The following is a 21,023-nucleotide window of genomic DNA, read 5'->3' as shown; positions in this document are numbered from 1 at the left end:
GTGTACCTACGCGTTTTTTCATACGGACGTGATCAAATACGAAAAATAGAATTTATTGGTTATAAAAATACTTTTATGACGTATAAAGTTAAGGGGTAAAAAAAAAAAATGAAGGTTTTCCACTTCTAACTCGAATTCCCGATAATGACTTTTTATTTAGAAATTTTACGCTATAAAACATATTATAACGCACATGATAATATGTATTTGCTCAACGTTCGAAAAAACAGACTGCGTTATTGTACAAAAAAAAAAAAAAAATACTATACAGACCGACGAATTCGTAATTCATATTATATCTAGTTAAACAAAACCCACCAGTTGTATCATTAAAAAAAATTTGGTAACAAAGATAACCATTATGACTTATACGAGTACTATACTTATATTTATACTCGTATGTACATGTCAATAGACAAAAAATTATAGTAAAAAAAAAAAAAAATCTATAAAATATTATATTGAGTTTACAAACAGACAAAACAATTTCAAAGACTAAAAATGATTGAATTAATTACCGTTCTTAGGAAACTTAATTTATAATATTAAATCTTATGCGTCTAGACGGCGTATATATTTAGACGAAAAAGAATACAACTCTACGTTCGATTTCTAAAAAAATTTGCAATTCAATTAAGTTGATTCTTAAATCTTATATTTATAAAAATTCGTTTTCATGGCATTTTAATTAAAAATTTTAAATAATATAATAAAGTATTTAAGTATCAATATTTTACGCACGAATATTTTTAAAAACTAATTATTTGCATTAATTGTAGTAAAACAAGTAATTAAGAAAAAAAATTATTTATACGCACACTTTTTTCGAACTGCATAACTTTTTTTTCTGACAGCATAATCGAAAGAACGAAATTGAATTATAATTAAAAACTGATCAGCTACCTACACAACACATTTTATTACGCCACGTCTACTTTTCAACTGAGTTGAATTCATTTTTTAGCTTAGTCTCCACATATTATAAGAGTAATATTTTTTTCTTGTGGCAAATTTATTATGCTCATAACACTTAAAACACGAAGCGCATTCAGAAAGTGTGTAATTACTTAGTCAACAAAAAAAATACTTACATCAATCCATTGCTACATTAAATTAACGCATTTTACGTTTCAAAATTTGCGGAATAATTAATACATAACATATTATTATGCAAGAGTGTTTTCTGTTTTAATTTTTAACCGACAAATAAAATAAAAAATAAAACAATACGAGTAACGTAAAATACCTGATTTAAAAATGCACGTACATTTTCTTTGAAAGAATTTACATCAAAAATCATTTCCATTGTAAAAATAGGGTTTTTTGGACTGCTAAAAAAACATAAGTCACTTTTAACTCGTACGGACCTACTTCAATTGTATAATGTTTGGACAACTAATGGGTGCTTTCTAAAAGGACTTGAGTTCTGACAAAATCGAGTTAGGACTAGAAATGAAGCTTACGGGAACGGCTAGTGCGAATAAATACATTAGTCACGGGGTTTGTTTGCCACACCGGCGCCATCGAATCAGATATACACTGATATTCCAGAAGAGGGCCATTCTTACTACAAAAAAAAAAACCCTTTACAACAATGGCAGGTGAGTTATATATATTAGAAAATAGATTTATTAGAAAATATGCTTACTTTCTTGAATGTTATGCCGTGGTAATATTTAAATAGTCGAAGATCACCAGGCATAACTGTCTAACTGTCTACGAGAAACACTATTCAGGACATGCAAACATTTTTTGTTTTTATAGTTCTAGTTTTACATATTCTAATCTAAATATTTTCGGTTTTTTTTTTTTTTTTACTATTATTTTCTTAAAAACAGTCTTCTTTTTCGACCATCTCTACAAACAAATCAAATTTTAAGCTCCTCACTAAGTCATTAGTTTTACTGGCTCGTATAATATATTTTTGAGAGTTTATTATAACATTTTGACGTAATGAAATAAAATATGCGCTACTAATCCGTTCCAACAAAATTAAATTAATCGTTTGTCCTCCAACACAAACAATTCGGCTGACGAACCTATTATAGAATTATGCTATTAATACAGTGTGTATAATATGCTTATACATTATCCTATGAGTGATTTGATTATTCGTGCAATATTACGTATTATACTACGGAGGTCAGGTCTAACACGATAGTGTAGTGTTGCAGCCAGTGTATACGTAATGGTCGTATAAAATAGGTTAAATGCTGAGATAGCTAACGTTCGGTATATTAAATAATAAAACTTAATTCGAGCACAACTATTGTTTATTGTATTTTTTTTTTTTTTTTTTTTTATACCACTTATTAACTAGGTAGGTTTGATAACTTAATTAAAGGAAACAAAGTTAAATTCAACTAATAATAGAAAATAATATTATGTTCGTTACGCGTGTAACACATATATATTATACCTAACCTAAGTATATGGGTTGTTTCATTATATTAGAGAGAACCGTATTAAGATATATAGTTGCTAACATGGCTCGCTTTAACGACCACATCTTAATTTCTATAAATATACTGTTATTAGTAATTAATAAATAAATAAATAGTTTATATACAGAAATAAATAAAATTTAATTGTTCGTGTTTGTCGTTTGTTGTGATTTTATTTTATCATATTCAGTCGCAATTTTATTAACTTTGCATATACCCGAAGATGAATTTTTAATTTGAAACCATTCGTATTTTACAAATATAACAATACTTCAGACTAATCTTTTATTTATACTATTTATTTATTAATATATTAATTTACAACTGTTAATAATTTATTAATTTTTAATTATATCATAATTTATTAGTAATTAAAAAAAAAAAATTAACAAAAAATATTATTATTATCTCAGATTTAAGAAAACCATAATTATAACAAAATAATGAGCAATATTGCATGAATAAAATAAATAAAATGTAAGGTATACATTTAAAACATCTGATTTGGATGAATAAAAGCCATAGGATACGATATAATGGTTTCTTCATCTTCCCAGAATTACATTTATCAAATGTTGAATGGCTCATTCTAAGTCTCTTATTCAATGCCACAAAAAATAATTGTTATCATTTGTACGCAACCAAAGATACGCATCGCAGGAGAATTAAGAAGTCCAATTTTTAATCTGGCCAAGAGGATTTATATTTGCCGTATACATCAAAATTCTCTATAATTACCCCTTGTGGACTACAATGTTAGTTTAGGTACTAATCTAACTTAACATCTAACGGGTATTTTAAAATTTAACGATGAAAAAAATTTACTGAATAATGTGGAAACCATTGCACATTATAAGGAAAATTGTTAACTTTACGTATTGTACATTTCAAATCACCAACTAGTATTATTAATTGTTAATGAAATGTCATTTAACATTGGTTTATAAAACATTTGAACCGGAAAAAAAACGTTATTTTAGATGATGTCGATAATTACAAAGGATGTTGCGTAAAAACAATCGCACTTGCACCAGTTAAAATGAGAAAAAAACAGTCGATTTCAATCAGTAAATTGGTCCGGAAGTTTAAACTAATGTTTCTCAAATAAAAATAAATAATTATAGATACGGAATGTTATCATAGAACAACATTAATGAAGATTTTTATCAGTTAAACTAATTAAAGCGAGAATAATAATTGTTATGCGTGGATTAAATCACATCATTCAACATATAACAGCTCATAGAATGAGATATAAGTAGTGATAGTGCAGGTTAAAAACATACAAAAATATATAACTTAAAACATTTTTTTCGAGCTGTTCGACGTACGTCACAGTACTTAACATTAGGAGCGGTGATAAAGTAATATCAACCGGATATACACCATAATAATAAAACAGGTGGAACGGAAAATATACTTCCATCGTTTATTCAGCTTGTAATTCTAATCCTGTAAGTAAACTTCTAAATGTTTACATGGAAAGCACAGGTGGGTTGTTGGATCAAAAATAAAAATTTAATTTACAAAAAAATATCGTTGAAAGAGAAATTTTATCCCACTTTAGTTTTCTTCAAATAAATGTAGGTACTACATGGTTTGCTCATATTTTTATTGTTTACTTAATAAGATATGTAAATTACATTGATTTATTAAATTAATTAAATTTGTTACGCATTATGTAAGCGTTATTTTTCGATCTATAAATTATATTGGGTACAAGTACTAAATGTATAAATAATTAAACACAAACATAAAACCTATAGCATATCAAAAAATGTCGACTACAAACGATTGTGTTAAAATCAAAATCCATATTCTCGGTTTATTCAGTTAAGCTCGTTAAAATTTATCACATTCCAGGGTACGTTACATAGAGATCCCTAATTAGAAATCGCAATGTTACTTATGGTGTTACTTATAAAAACAAAATAACCGTCCGTTATGGTAAATTATAATTTTGTCTGTTATCTTTAAAATGAAATGGAGAAGAATAAAAGGGGGAGGAAGGAGATGAAATGATAACAACAGTGCTGTGTGTATATTTTTTTACGATGTCAAAAAACCGTTATTATAAGTCTTTTAATTTGGTCTGAAAAAAAGAAGAAATCCTTATACGTTAAACGTAACAACGTGAGTAGAATAAAAATCGTCTACGAAGGACATAAAAATTATGTGAGCGAGTGTGTGTAAATCGTTTGGTGGTACATCGTAGTCGCAGCACACAACATAGTACACACAAACGTACAAATGCATGCCGCATACGTACAGATCCCGATGATGATCGCACCACAGAACAATAATAATAATAATCGAAAAAAAGGACCATTGTTACTGTTTTTTTTTTTGTTTGTTTAAATACATTATTCACGGCTGACAGGTGATGTCAAACTAAATGAAACTCCCCTTTTGTGCGTCGCAGTCGTCGGGCACCTCGCGCGCAAGCCATTAAAGTTATTTTTTCGACTACACACACTTGGTCGTTGTCCGCGCAGAGAGCATGGACATTATATTATACATTTTATCACACGTACACGCTGTGTATATTTATATAACACGTAGGTATATGTGTGCGCAAGCCGGTACAGGTACAAATAGTGTTAGATACGAATACGTGTGCACAGGGTGTATCGCGAAGACGTGACGACGACGCAGCATTACACAGCGAAACCGTATCGGAATATGTTGAAATCTTCGTGATATACCCTGTATACACGATGTCTACGCACCAGAATAAACGATTAGGTCAGAGCGGGGACGAGTGTGTGCACGCCGATGAGAAGAGGAGGTCGGATGAGACACGCACAGGGAACCCAACTTAAACGCGATATGATACTCTATTGAATAATATGTACGACGGTTCAAATGACTCACCGGCTATCTGATTGATCTCGGAGCGTTGCTGCAAGATCTCATCGGCTAGTTTTTGAGCTGTAGGCAATACTTCGGTGTGGTGTTCTGATATGAGGTACTGCACGAACTTTTGCAGCTGTTGTCTATCCATTTGTAAAAGTGTTTCTACAAAACAACCAAAAATGTTAGGGTATTTAAGAGAATATTTATTTTATTATTGTTTTTTTTTTTAAGTACAAGGGAAAAGTTATGCATGCACATTATTATTATTTTTTTTAATACCAAGAAATACTATAGGGGTAGTATTAGTATTAGCATTTGTTTTCAATACTTTAACAACACTATTAATAATATTTAAAACGCTATACAAGTCTAAATGTTGCAGTAATTATATATAAAATAATGCAAATAAATATTTACAATAACCTTTATTTTTGAACAATATAATTAAATCCATTTTAAATACAGAATAAAAAAAAATGTTATTGCTGATTTGACATTGAATAACGTGTAAAATTTACTTTAGATAAAATATTAGATAACGAAGACTGACATTCGGTAATCGAATAAAATGATTAGATTAAGCTATAACCCAATCACGTAGTAAATTGTACTTTGATAAGTCAATAAAAAAAGGCAAGTTGTATTTAAAAAAATAATTATTTTAATGACACCTGTTACGTCTTTTTTTTAAAAAATACGTATTTTCTCGTAGTTTTGAATCAGCAAGGGCGTATAATAGTCATGCCTAGTATTTTATAAGTTTCCAGTCTTCAATACCTCGTTCATAACATCTTCTACAGTAATATTATAATTTATAACATTAATTGGGTAGAGGATTCAAAAATAAATATATTTCTGCGTGCATTGTTCACATTTCGAAAAGTGCATCATTTTGACTATTAATATTTATTATTTTTGTCGGTTCAACAGTTAAAAATAAATAGGTTTTTTATGTTTAAAGAATATCAATTTGAATTTTTCGCTTTTATTTTTGTTTTATACGTATACCATTGAATAAGCTCAATAAAAATAAAATTTCAAAACAAAGGTATTATTTGAAAAAAATATTTGTTTTAATTACTTATAACTATTATAAAAAATATATGATTTATTAATATTTTTACTACATTTTTACTATTTCTTTATTGTTTAAACATTTTTTAACAAAATGTTTGAGATAATTAAAAGTTACAAATTTTATTCAGTTACCTAAGATTAATTTTAGTTAAAATAAATTTATAAAATTATTTAGTTATTATAATGTTACTTTAATTAAATTCATAACGTATACTCATATATTTTATATTTATCCAATTAATGAGAAATTTTCATTTATAGCAAATTTTGTTTCGGAAAAACAACTTATTTAAAAACAATTATAATGTGGACTTTGTCAAAATTAAAATGACTCAATACATTTTCATTGTCAATTCATTTAGTTTATAAAGTTTATTCAATTACTGTATATGCTCTTAATTCAGTGTAATATAACGTTGATGAATGTTATCAAGCATAATAAATGACAAATACTTATACAAATACAAAACCGTAAACAATATATTATAACAAATGTTTCATTATGAGGCAAACATTTTAATATTTACACCAAACTAGTTTGTACTATAATATTATACATTATTAAATTTATAAATAATAACAGTAAATTACTTATAAATTATAATTTATAACGATTTTTAGTACTATACTAAAAAGTTTCTAAATAAAAATTTACAATTTGCAATATCAACGATTTTTGATGTACCCCACAGTTAATGAAGGTAAAATTCATATGTGATAATTGACATTTTGTAAAGGTTAAAAAAATAAAAAATGAACATTTATAATTACATCATACATCACTATTTAACCAACAGTTAAATATCGTTCAGAAATATTAGTACGGCTTGAGATATACGTACTATATCAAAGATTTTTATGTTGGCATCAATGGAATATTTTTCATTAAACACAAAAAGACAAGTTTCCTATGGCCTCCAAAATAAAGAGGACCTAGGAGATTTTATGATAGTCTTCTTTTATGTTGTAATTTTTTTGCTGGTACAAACATTATTCAATATTATATTAAGAAAGGAAAATGTATACACTACCAAAGACCAATACAAGACAATTCATGGAATGCTTATAACATTCTCTGTAATGTTATTAATTATTGTTGTAATCATTTATAAAAAAAACAACCCTCAGACATTTCTATCTCACTATTACTATATAAATTGCTTATAGTTGTTATAATACCATAATCATAATTATGTGCTTAATTTGTAATTTATAAAATATTTGAGACTTATAATTTATCATATGATTAAATTTTGTTTTATACTCAATTGTTAAGACTTATAACTTTATGCATTGTAGTGACGTTGTAGGCAAATAATAACGAATATTAATTGTTGGGAACAAATTTATTATTAAATTTTAATTTCGAGTGAGATATAAGAGAGAAATAGCAAACAATTATAACAATAGAAACTATGATTATTATAACAGAGAAAGAAACCCATTTTTCACACTGCACCTTATTGATCTAACCTTGCTCATTCCTAAATTAGGCTTTCATTGGTAAAATTATAAAAAAAATCATGTGTAAAATTATTTCCACTTTTATATAATCAAACATTTATGCAACAACGTACGCTATTTTTATTTTTGTTTCAGGCGTTTGTTTTCAGTTACTGCACATATAGAATACAGCATAACAAGAATATTATTGTTGTAATCGTACTACATACTACTTGTATGTACACTACCTACAATTGTTTGAAAAATATAGTTACATTTTTATCAGTCACTATTCCCACCACATGTGCATATATTAGTTTATTGAAGCTATTTAAATGTTTAAGGTTACCACATATTTACCGGTGCTATTTTCTATCAGAGGTATTTATTTCACCCGAATAAATATGTTTTAAAAGTACTTTTGTACTTACCTACAGTTTATAATAATATATTGTAAGTCTATAAATAATAATAATAATAATAATAAAAAAAAAAAAACAATAACATTTTTTTTTCCAATACAAAACGATGGTTCCCATTCGAAAAGGATATTGGATTCGCCAGTTTCGTTTTGGTTCCGTGACCAATCTATTTTTCTATCGAAAAAGAATGGTGGAAAACATTGACGTTAAAACCAACGTACCATTGACATCTCCCAAAAAAAAAAAAAAAAATAAAAAAAAATATCGGTAAGAAAAAATATTTACAAGTGTGTATACACGGCGTTACGCCATATCTACACGGGTGATGTATAGAAGTTTTGCGCAACCCGTCGTTGCCGCTACGAAAGAGCACCGAACTGAAACGTCTTAAAAACAGAATTTAAAAGGCTCGTTTTGATGTGGTTATATTTTTTATTTAATTTTTTTTTTTTTTACTATAATGATTGGTAAAAAACAATTACGTAACATTTATTTCATAACTGAATTAAAAGTGTTTTGGTTCTCTATTTTCTTTTTTTCTTTTTGTTCTCCGGTGTTTCGAAATGAAAAATTGAATAATTTTTCTCAGTCGAAAAAAACTATATCATTGCACACACACATCAGAGAGTTGGAATGATATTTTTTAGTCGAATTAACAGTGTATAGACACGTCGAAAACAAAATTGTAAAGGTGAATCAATTGGGTTGTGAAATAATGGATATGTACACAGGAACAATATGTATAAATAATCATGTATGTATTAACGCCAAACACGCAAGCAACAAAAAGAAAAATTAATTTTCATGTTGAAACATTATTATTGCATGCATAGATAACTGGTATTAACATTTATTGATAAATATATTATAAATTATAAATGAACGCATATTTCTAGAGAAATTAATTTCAAGACGCTCACGTGGTATATTATAATCTATAGTTAAACACATATTATGTTTTATTTATTCTATTTTTATTAAGTTGTTGTCCTAAAAAACCTAGTCCGGTTCAACCAACTTGTTTCGTATAGGTATATACATATATAAACTAAATCGTACTTAAATGAAATTCATACTACGCACATTTATAATAATGTCAACGACAAAAGCCATGATATTTGCGATAAATTGATATAATTTTAATTTTATCAAAAAAAAAAAAAAAATTTAAAACTACGTAATACGACTACATCTAATTGATCAACTATTTACAGTTTCATAAACTATGAAATAAATGTCTTACAGCAAATCTTTACAAGCTGAAGCATTCAATTATATTTTTCTGAAGTTTGTCGTTTTAAGTACAAACGGAATCCGAAGCCTTTTTAAATAAGTTTTCTGCAGTCATAAAAGTTTAACAGTTTAAGCCCATCTTTAACGCATGTTTTCCGGAATCGTTAAAATGTCTTATGCTTTATAATTAAACCTATTAATTTTAACAACGATTTGTATTTGTTATTACAACTATTTAAAAAATACTATTTTAAAATAACCATTTATAAAGATAGAATTCGATGAATCCGAATCGCGTATAACTGTTCATGATAAACAAGTAAACCCTCAACATTTTCTAACTAGACGAGAGCACGGTTTTCCTATCCAAACAATAGTAACAACGTGGGTTCGGTATTGTTCGTATTTTTAATCATTGTAAACTAATAATTCGATATATTGTCTTGAAAACTTTCACATTTAACGTGTTACTGTCAACTATAGGCAATGACATTAAGACATTTTACAATTATTTATAATTATTATTATATTAGTATTATTTAGAATAATCATTATTATTATTATTAAAATTATAATTATTGTCACTATTATCATAATAATTATTATTATTATTTTTATTATAATATATTATTGTTTAGTATATGTTGTTGTTCAGAAAATCGAACGTGTCGTGCGTTTTTATTCATTCCTCCATCAAACAACGTTACTATTCGTTTACATTACGGGACATTTCTGTGTGTAACATAAACTTCCGCGTAACGATATATAATCGCAACAATAATACAACTATGAAAATATTTTTACCTGATATGGGGACCCTGAGCCTGACACTGTCCGCGTTCCGTATCCTGTACAAGGACAAGGCTACAACGTGGGGACACCAGAATATGTCTTTCGTGTCGCAGCTGCATGTTACCGACGTTATCTTGCACCTGCAAACGAACAAAAAAAAGAAAAACTATGTATAATATTTGTACACAAAACGTTTGTTATAAAATTCGCCTATCAAAATCGCTATACACAAAGAAACGCTTCGAAACCACTCCGAGAAGTGCTGTATTTCTACACACGATTTTCCTTTTGTACAAATTAAAAATATACTTCAGAGTATTTTCAACTGAAAATATTTGATTACGTTTCAATTTTTTTCACGTACATTTTATACCGCACGCGCTCTAAAAATTAATGTTTTTCTTTTTTTTTTCAGATAAATTTTGTGTTAAACAAACGTACGTACCTCGGACGAATAATTTTATGAACACATGTTAAATGTATGCAAATATAAAATGACACACAATTTGTAAATCAGCGTAATACGAGTGCACCGTTCGTCACGGCCATCATACTGTATCACTGCACACATGCTCACTTTAAATTGCATTTACGTCTGAATGATTACGACCATTACAACTATGCGAGAGTAATTAAAAACCAACTGACGATGATATTGTAGCGAAGCAAGATATGCGCGAGTGTGTGTTCAAATATAACGAATGAATGCAATTTAATAAATGAAATTATGCGTACACGAACAGGTACGAACATACAGAGGTATGTTGTCATGAATAATGTACTTAAAAAAATAATTTATACAGCGTTATTTTTTAGTTGAAAAAATTAAAAATAACACAACCATCAATACATAAAACATTATACATATAATACAGTTCAAACGTCGATTTATGTTCAACGTGAAACCCATTTGGATGTTGTTATATTGAATGACGCGAACATTATTACATAATAATAATAAGAACACGAATGTACATGATACGACGGATATATTATATACGTATAAAAATTTTATCCTATCCGTTTTTTTTTCTGTAATCATGAAACGGATATACGTACAGAAACGTAACAATAATTCAAATTATATTTTCTAAACAGCAAACCGATCTGCGAGTAGATATATTATACATTACGAACTGCAGTAAAATAAATATATATGAATATGTGTAAATAAAGTAATGAGACTGATAGCGTAGTTATCTGGCAGCACTAATGGTTTTCCGATTGAAAAGGTTTATTGATAAACATGTAATGAACCGTCAGTACGAGTTTGAACTTCGTAGTGCCACGTGTTGGTCTGTGGCGATTATATTCGTAAACCAGTTTTTTTTAGTACGTTTTAATAATGGGTGACGATAATTTTGAGCAACGATGTGCTATCCGATTTTGTCTTAAACTTGGTCACAGTGCGACAGAAACTTTTCAAAAGCTTCAACAAGCTAATGGAGAAAGTGTGCTTTTAAGGACCCAGGTTTTTAGATGGTTTAAAGCATTTTCAGAAGGCAGAGAATTGATTGAAGATGAACTTCGCAGTGGAAGACCTTCAACTGCAAAAAATGATGAAAACATCATTAGAGTTCGAGATCTTGTCCGATCCCGATCGTCAATTGACGGTCAGAATAATTGGAGAATAGTTGGAATTTTCTCACACCACCGTTCATTAAATGTTGACCATTGATTTGGAGATGAGAAAAATCTGGGCAAAAATGGTTCCGAAAATTTTTTCACAAGACCAAAAGGACAACAGGAGGGATAGGTATCTCGATTTCTTAGAATAGATTGAAAATGACCATTCTTTCTTAGAACGTGTCATTACTGGAGACGAGTCTTGGATTTGAGTCTTTGTGACTTTTTTCTGTTTCCAAGAATAAAAATTCACCTTAAAGGACAACATTTTGGGACACTAGAAAATATTAAAATGTCTAACCGACCAACTGAAAGCTATTCTAGTAACTGAGTTCCAGAACTGCTACGAACAATGGAAACATCAACTCCAGCGCTGTGTGAATTCTCAGGGCAATTACTTTGAAGGAGATAATATAAAATAGTCACTTTAATTCAATAAAAAAATTATAAAAAATTAATCTCATTACTTTATTTAAAAGGCGTGGACAAAACACACATACACACACTTATCAGACAACTAAAGGGCACTACGCCATAGTAGGACAAACAGCCGCGTTACGTACGACTTTAATTATAAATCATAAATTTTAATCGTAACGAGACCGTTTGTATTCTATACCGTGTAGTGAACAAATATTTGGTTGTATTGTATACATTTGGTTTAGTGGAAGTATGACTTACCGGTCGAAGCTGACTGACACTTTGTGTTTTTTGTTCTCCTGGTCGGGATGGTTGTAGGATGGCGACCCGGGTCTCTGATTCCACACCACTCCGCTTAGATGGAATCCTGAAACACGACAAATGCACACTTGTTATAGTACACTGTAATACAGTTATACGATAATTTACATACTACATACGTATGATACGTACAGGAAAAGAATACATTGTGTGTGCGGTAAAACGTCCCCCAGTAGGGCAGAAACGGATCGCACGGAGAAAACCCGATTCGACGGAGTCAAGTATAGAAAAAACTAATAATAATAATAATAATTACAACGACAGCGCGCGGTAATAAAAATAGACGCGTTTATACAGAACGAAAATCCTCTTAGAGTCTATACAATATATTATTATATTCCGTACGATTATATTTATAAATAGTATATATACTGCGATACCGAGTCTTATGCACACGCGATTTTTTCTACATGCATTTGTCTGGGGATTTGTGACGTGCATGGGACCCAAGAGGACTATTGATCCGGCATTGTAAATTATTCGAAACTCGGTGGTAATAAAAGCAAAAGAAAGGAACCGAAGACATTAAATTTTCAACGTTTGTTTCAAGGCTTTAATAAAAACGAGGTGCGGCTTTATTACTTGGATTATAAAACAATACAAAGATTGACACCGCGACGGATTTTCAAAACCATTTTTTTTTGCCACCACCACTACACTAGTACTACCATTATTAACACCGCTTATTGCGCAACCACGGTCCGAGGAATTTCGGATAACCGACGGTTTTGAAAAAAATCAAACAAAAAATGACTGCGTTATAATTGTTGTTGATCAATACGTATGTACTCGTACATTACAAGTTTTTGTGTACACAAAAAGAAAACAATGCACAGCATTTGTGTACTACACGTGTAAACATGTCCCGTCGAGTGGGGAGGGGGCAGCTTCCACTACCCCGGTGATGAGCCCGTCGCCGTTCCCGAAGAGAAAACAACAACACGCTCGACCCTAAAAGCGCGAGCGTACACATAAGGTCTGGAACGCTGTTCCCGGTTAAGTGAGTTTCCAGGTTTTCCGAAATTTTTTTGAAAAGCTTGCGCTCGTTCCAAACGCTGTTTACCAGCTCAGTGGTTTTCAACCGGTTAAGGGTTGATACGAGGAGTTCGGAAACGTGTTTTCCGGTCACCGGAGCCGCCCGGTAGTACTTGTGCGTGCCCCCGACGAACCAACACCTCGCACGTCACGCGAGCAGCTCAGGGAGTCCCTGCCGAACCACTGCCCGAGAACCCCTAACCACCGGTGTGTACCTGGGGGTACACGGCCGAGGGAGTCGATCACCGCGATTACGTGCGACCGTGCACTGCGTACGACGACGCGCAAGGTCTCCGTGGCCTTGACGTGCGCCCGCCCGCCGCAATATAACTCGCGAACGGCAACGCAGCAGCAGCATCATCCAGAAAACACGCGAGGCGTCGGCGGCGGACTACTGACGACGCGCGTCCGGTACGAATCATCTCGTCAAGCGGACACGAACGTGTGCGCAAGTGTACGCGTAAGAGCCCGTGTACGTATAAAAATACACGTATTGTATACAGAAATATATATATATATGTGTGTAGCGAAAAAAAAATAACAAAAGTGACGTCATTATTGTCGTGTCGGCCGCGGCGGCGGTTAGACAGGTTCAGTGGCCGTGTTGCCGTGTCAAGGCCATCGTTCCCCAGTACGCCCGACCGCACGTCTACCGCCCCTCTCCCCATCACTCTCACCGTTACTGCACAACCCCGCGTCACCGCTCACCGCTCCACCCGCGGCGAACCAACGCTGCCGCCGCCGTCGTCGCGTTTTCGTACGAACGCGGTGTACGCGCGTTTATTTACGTGCACCCGGTACTCGGAACGACAACGTCGCATATCGCTGAGGTACGTATTACGTGTACGCGCGCACATGTGCGGTCTTGACAGTCCGACGCGAACCGTGAAAGGAGCAGCGGCGGCGCACGACGATAATGATAATATGGACGCGGAAAAGAATAGAAAATCTATGGACGACGGTGGAAGTAATGAAATAATGAGGGAGAAAAAAAATTATGCTATAATATGTACATGTTCATTCGGGTCTATCGAGATTCTTTTATTCTTTTTTTTTTCTATTGGAGCCTCGAAAAATCTGTACGTCCACGTCGGTAGTCGTCGTCATCACGAACACGCGTAACCAAACGGGTATGTAAAATAATATACACAGTTGCGTTCATGGGTCTGTGTGCGCGCGCGCGACGAGAGGGCAGCGATAACGAATAAAAAAAAAAAATAGTACTAATAATAATAATAATAATAAAAAAAAGACACAGACCGTGCACACGCGTTTTCGGTGCGTATTGATCTCTAGTCCGAGGGGCGGCGCGATACTACTACTACTACTACTACTACTACACACCACCACTACCGTCACGCTTGCCAGCAGCAGGCACTTATGGGACTCTCTCCGGCCGCAGTCGTACGCACAGACACACGCGCGAGTTCGGGGGCGCGCGCGCGCACACACACACACACACACACACACACACACACACATGCATCCGAGGTACACTCCTGCACGACTATTTGTCGTTTTACCGGCGCGCGCGTATGTTCGCATAAAATACCGTTTTTCCCGTCAACCCTCGCGGATCGGCGAGTCCGCGAAATATCCGATCCGTGCGCAGGGCGCGCGACGGTTCGTGCGTAATCGCAAAACCTACGCGTAACGAAATATCCGGTCGAGATCGTTCGATTCGCAGTTATTGTTTTACATATTTCGACTGGATCCCAAACACTCGATCCGAAAACCGTTCCCGATAAAAAACGAAAAAATCATTTAATCTACTACACAAGTCCGCGGAGATTACACCCGTTACCGACGTTACATACATACGTACACGATGAATGGACCGAAATACACGTTGCAGCACAAGAGGGGCGGCATATATATATACTTGTATATACCATATACTATTGCATGTGTATATATATATATAAATTGTGAGAGTATATATATGTACGAGTGAATGAAAACCGTGTCAAGGTGAATACGGCGGGGGCAACGGCGGCGACGGCGGCGGAGGGGAAACGTTGTCCGTATTACGGCGCGCGAGGTCATGCGATCCGAAACGAAGAGAAGGGTGGCGCGGGCGTACGGAGTACGGGGGGAGGGAACACGCCGTCGAAAGCGGTAGAGGGGAGGGCACGTGGATCGGGGTTAGCGTAGTAAAAGTCGACGGTTTGTTTTCGTTCTCTTCCGCGCCATGCCGCCGCCGCCATCGACGATGTTTCTCAACTCTCTTTCCGTTTCCGGAAAACACGAGTTTTTCTCCCTTTCCTCGTTCTCCCGCCTGTCGACGACGACGACCGTCGTCAGCTGACGAGGATACCCTACACACGCGGAAATGCAAGGGGCCACAGTCGAGGGTATGTTTCAGCGGTCACCACGTGTACATATGCGAGTGTGAAATTCTCGCTGGCCGATAAGAGAATATTATCCGAATCCCCCCAATCGAGTTCTATCACACACTCTTCGGCACAGCAACGTACATACGTATGATTCGTATGTATCGCTGCATTGAAAGGGACACCGCCTGAGCACATATCTGAACGACTTTGCCAAACGCCCGCACACACTCGCGGCTTTTCTTTGGCTCCGACGACTACGCAATACCACTGCTGTATACGCGATTTAGTACATGATAATACGCGCACCGTGGCGCGTGCTCCCCGAAAACACCTACCGCCACCATCATCACCTATCAGCATCGCGGAGTGCCAAATGTTGAGTTCTTATCTGGGAACGCGCACTCCTGGAGCTGCCAAACTTCGAAATCGTATTGCCAAACGACGATATGACCCTATCCACCACCACCACCGTCGCCGACTCAACCTCCCCCCTTCTGGCCACTTTTCAATAATAATCCTTGCCAGCGTTTTCTGGCCAAAATCACCCAAACCCACCTCCCCGTACCGTCGTGCCTGCATCGCAGCGGCCGCCGCCCGGAGCCGGGCCGGTCCGCATGTACGTTTTTAAACGGAAACCTCGGATATTCGGGCCAACAACGGCCGATGCCAAATATTCACAAAGTATGTCTGGAATAGAAGCCAAAAAGCTTTAAATATACGACGGTTTCCCGTTTGCTTTTGATCGCGGGAGACTCTTTTCGAAGGATTCCACAGCGACATGTCGTGCCCACCACACGCGTGGTACACATAATACACATCTGCCGACCATTGCTGCGGCAGAACACGCAGGAGATTCGAAACGAGCTATGGATATCACTTTACGCCCTCCTCGAGTGGATTTTACACCTCCACCGATCGTTTTATAAATATACTATACATCGATATAACAATAGTATGCAATATTGTGTTTCGAGTTGATAACGAATGGACTTCCTTGAAAGGCACATTACGCGATCGCCATTATAACCATGCAAAACTTAAAGAAGAGAAGCCCATATACAGCATAGTATTTTTTTTTTTTTATCAATTAAAAACGTTAATTATCGTATTATCGTTATTGTTACAATGCATCGCCGGCAGAACTAATTGCATGTTTTCGTGTGTCGTAACGCAATTGCGGTTGTTCGGCAGTCACAATGGCCGAATATTATAATATACCGTACGTATAATGTATTAGGTACACGAAAAATAATCGGAATTACAGAATTAGAAGTTAGGCTACACGAACCGTTGCGGAACATGTTTGTTTGGTAGTTTCAGATTGAACACAGCGGCCGATGATAAAAATGTTTGACGACCGTCGCAAGCAAAGCCAATAATATCCATGTCTGCCAAACTACTGCGCAACGTCCGTCACTCCAATATCGTTGTACACATACAAATATACGTGTGTACACCAAGATTTTTGGCCGATTTTCTGGCGAAGAGTGCGGGGGGGGGGGGCACCGAGTTGGCAATCGATTATTATTTCGAACACAATCAGTCACACGAAAGGGCTTTAGTACCGTTAAGATTCACCCATCTTCAAAAAAATAAATTCATCGAATATTTTTACCGTTTTAGGAAAACAAGTATTTTGGAGTTCATTCATTTTAACCAATACATTTTATTGTATTTTAACAGGTACGTGTCAGCAGTACATAATCGTTACAAGTAAGGACAGCAAAGTTAATATGAACAATAATAATAAAAGCAATATTGAAGTGTCTACAATGTACGACAACACCCAGTGGTACTATAATGCGCATTTGGGAGCGAATTAAAAATACGATACGTATTAAACGTAATTATACGTAATAAACATAATAATATGTACTATGGCGTTATTTTATTATATTATATTCTGTACATTCACCACATAGACGAAATAATGCTCATTTTGATAGTGCGCGCAGCACAAAGTTCTTAAAATATTTCCGGACAGTGTAATTGATACATTAGTAACGCCAAAAAGAAAGCAGTCGCCTGTAATGTATACACTCGTACAGACATATTATTATAAGTAGTCGATTTTCTTACAATACAATAATGCGCACCTCCACTACTACAATATAAAAAAAAAAAAATACGTGACTAATAACAATATAATACGGGTTTTTCACCGGTATTCTTTCGATTACAGACAACCCCGGTCGAGCCTGTACATTTCAAAATAGGTATACACTTCGACAATAAATGCTATTCGTCAAACGCGACATCGTAACCACGGTTGCCCCTTGATATAAGTGTTGATGAACAGAAAAACGGGGTAACTAGTATTTACTGATAATTTCTATTGGCAAATGTTTTCCCTGTGTAGATACACACATACACACACACGCGCGCGCGCGCCCGAAACAATAACAGGAAAACCCATTAGCCCACGAAAACACTAATATCCGTACAAAAGTTTGAAATCAATATTTTTGAAATCAATATATTTAACGATAGGCATCATAGTCATTTTAAACTAGGGATAAAAAGGCTTCAAAAGGATTCTACCTACATATAATTTTAAGAATTTCGTAAAATTTGTCTTTCAAACTACTTATAAAACTGGTAAATAATTATTTATATAAACTAAATGAACCATATGTACCAATTAATTTGCAGTGTACGGCTCCTTTATGCGAGTCACAAACCGTTTTTAGCTAAATCATCATAAATATAGAATATATTGTTATACAACAGAAGAGTCGTCTCACGACGTCAACGGTCAGTAATGATCTACAATATTAGTTGAAATTTTACCATCTCAGTGCTAGTAACTTAAGATCTTAACAATATCAGGTCCATTCATATCATCTCCGACTGTCATTCGGACTATCATTGTTCAATGCGGTGGTCCAATATTCAGGTGTATACATTTAATAACTACAAATATATTTTAATTCAAAAACATCATCGAGTTGCTAATTTGACAGTAATATATTTTACGAAATTGACGATTTGTCGAGTATTTGGAGTCCCACAACAGGGCTACAAATATTAATAAAGGAACTTTAGAGTATCTAGTGCATATATAGCATAGATATGTGTAGCTATATCATAAGGATTCCACTACATAACTCTTTTATTGGACATTCGCTATCGTTTATCGAATACTGACTGTAGTCATGTTTCATTTGGTGGAGGCGCGGAGCTGATATAATAGTCACGTAATGGTAGTGCTAAATAATATTAGAATATATTTTCAAGTTTTTAAGCCCAAATGTATTCAATTCACGGTTCGAAATCCTTCAAAGGCTATTTTTCAAGTTTCGTCAAGCGACGGCGTAAAGGAAATCGAAAAGTTACACGTATGTCAAAAATCTAAAACTGCGTGGAACTCGAGAAGCGTTTACGTGGGATTAACTAGTACCGTCAAAATATCATAATAATTACGATTATTAGATATTATTTTCAACAATTTCTTCGATTACTATAAAAGACGATGATGTTTTTGTGAATAATATTTACAAAATGTACAGTTTTTAACATAAAATGCAAATGTTTTCATTTTGCGCCTTCCCAGGAATACCGTTCGGGACATAGGCATCTCTCGTCCCTTCCTTGTCGTACAGTTCTGTTAATAGTAGTTACAATATATAGGTTAACGATTTTTAAATTAATTATCTCTACGCAGGTACATTTTCGTCGCGATAGAATCCTGAGCGGTCTGCAGCCACCGCCCTTGCAGATCGCACGGGACGGCGTAACAGAAAAAATATCACTTGCTAATACGCGCGTATAGGTACATACGAGCCGGCAGCGGTTAGTACGGCGACGGATCGAAGCTAATGAGGTGGCGGCTTCGGTGGTCGTTAAGAGTCGTTGGCCGCGCCATGGTGTCGAGCAAGCGGTGACGTGCGTGCGTGCGTGAGTACCGAACGTGTCCAAATAATATTATTATCATCCGCTGCCACGACCGATCGATAAACTAAGTATTTACAACTTACACGCGCGCACACACGGGTTTGATATAATAGCAGCGTACAGCACAACAGCCTAAGGTCCGGTGCCGGGGCACGTATAGCGGCGGCGAGTATAAGGGGTCGTATTGTTACACACTATTATTATTATTATTAAAACGAGAGAGTCAAAAACCCGTGCGCGGCTGTCGGCCGAAGAGGGTAAAAAAAATATACATAAATATGGGCGGCGATACGTTCTGCTTTTTGTTTATTTATTTTAATTTTTTTATTTTTTATTTTTCTCCGCTATACGTTTGTGCACAAAACGTATAATACAATAATAACGAACGCACATACGTGTGGCCCCGCGGACTACACTATTGTAGGAGAGGAGAATGAGCGCGCGCGCAATGATGAGCGGCGACGTGTTCGCATGGGGTGTTTTATCGCGCGCTACGGTGGGTGGGTGGGGGTGGCAAAGGGGTAGGCAGAGGCGATAAATTAGAAATGACTATTAGGCCGCGGGGCGGGGAAATTTACATGAAAATCGCTTGCGGGCCGCGTGCGGCGCGCGTGTGTACATGTGCGTTGTCGTCCGTGTGTGTGCGTGTGCATCGGATCGATGCGCGTCGCGGCGAGCGCCCTCGCGCCCCGCGTGTGTGCGTAAGTATAAGCCGCGCGCGCGAGCCTCCGAGAGCCGTACGTGCAGGGGATGAATCACCGCCGCCACCGTTGTCGTCGTCGTCGCCGTGTCGTGGTGGTCGACGACGACGTCCGCCGCCGAGCGCGCGGCCCCGTGGACGACACCACCACGACACGACCACGAGCGTACACGTAGTCGCGCTACGCTGTGCATGTGCGTGTGAGCGCGCGCGCAAAGGGACGGGCCAGCGATGATGGGATCGAGGCGGGGGCGAAAAAAAAAACCCTCTAAACGGTGAGCGAGAGAGAGTGAAGAGCGAGAGGTCGTTGAACGCACGCGCCGAATATTGGTCGCCTGTCCGCCGCTTGAAATGTCAGTTGTTGTTAATAGTATGTACACGAGCGTACATGCACTGCTACTACCCGAGCGAGGCGGCGATGTTT

At 35.3% G+C, this 21,023-nt stretch overlaps 1 protein-coding gene across 2 annotated transcripts in view; it reads right to left on the bottom strand.

Annotated features, from left to right (window-relative positions):
• Nucleotides 1-21,023, bottom strand: part of LOC112679757 (zinc finger SWIM domain-containing protein 5-like) — a 58,607-nt gene that overhangs the window by 19,665 nt on the left and 17,919 nt on the right. For both annotated transcript variants that reach the window (XM_025549668.1, XM_025549669.1), the window contains exons 2-4: nucleotides 12,575-12,680; nucleotides 10,280-10,407; nucleotides 5,319-5,462 (exon numbers count right to left, since the gene is read on the bottom strand). In XM_025549668.1, the coding sequence (XP_025405453.1) occupies nucleotides 5,319-5,462; nucleotides 10,280-10,407; nucleotides 12,575-12,680 (378 nt within the window). The remainder of the gene's footprint in view (nucleotides 1-5,318; nucleotides 5,463-10,279; nucleotides 10,408-12,574; nucleotides 12,681-21,023) is intronic.

The sequence above is a fragment of the Sipha flava genome, unplaced genomic scaffold (genome assembly GCF_003268045.1).
Source record: "Sipha flava isolate LNK unplaced genomic scaffold, YSA_version1 167_pilon_pilon, whole genome shotgun sequence".
Taxonomy (NCBI): domain Eukaryota; kingdom Metazoa; phylum Arthropoda; class Insecta; order Hemiptera; family Aphididae; genus Sipha; species Sipha flava.
Note: the sequence above shows the minus strand (reverse complement) of the source record. Positions and strands in the feature narration are given on the sequence as shown.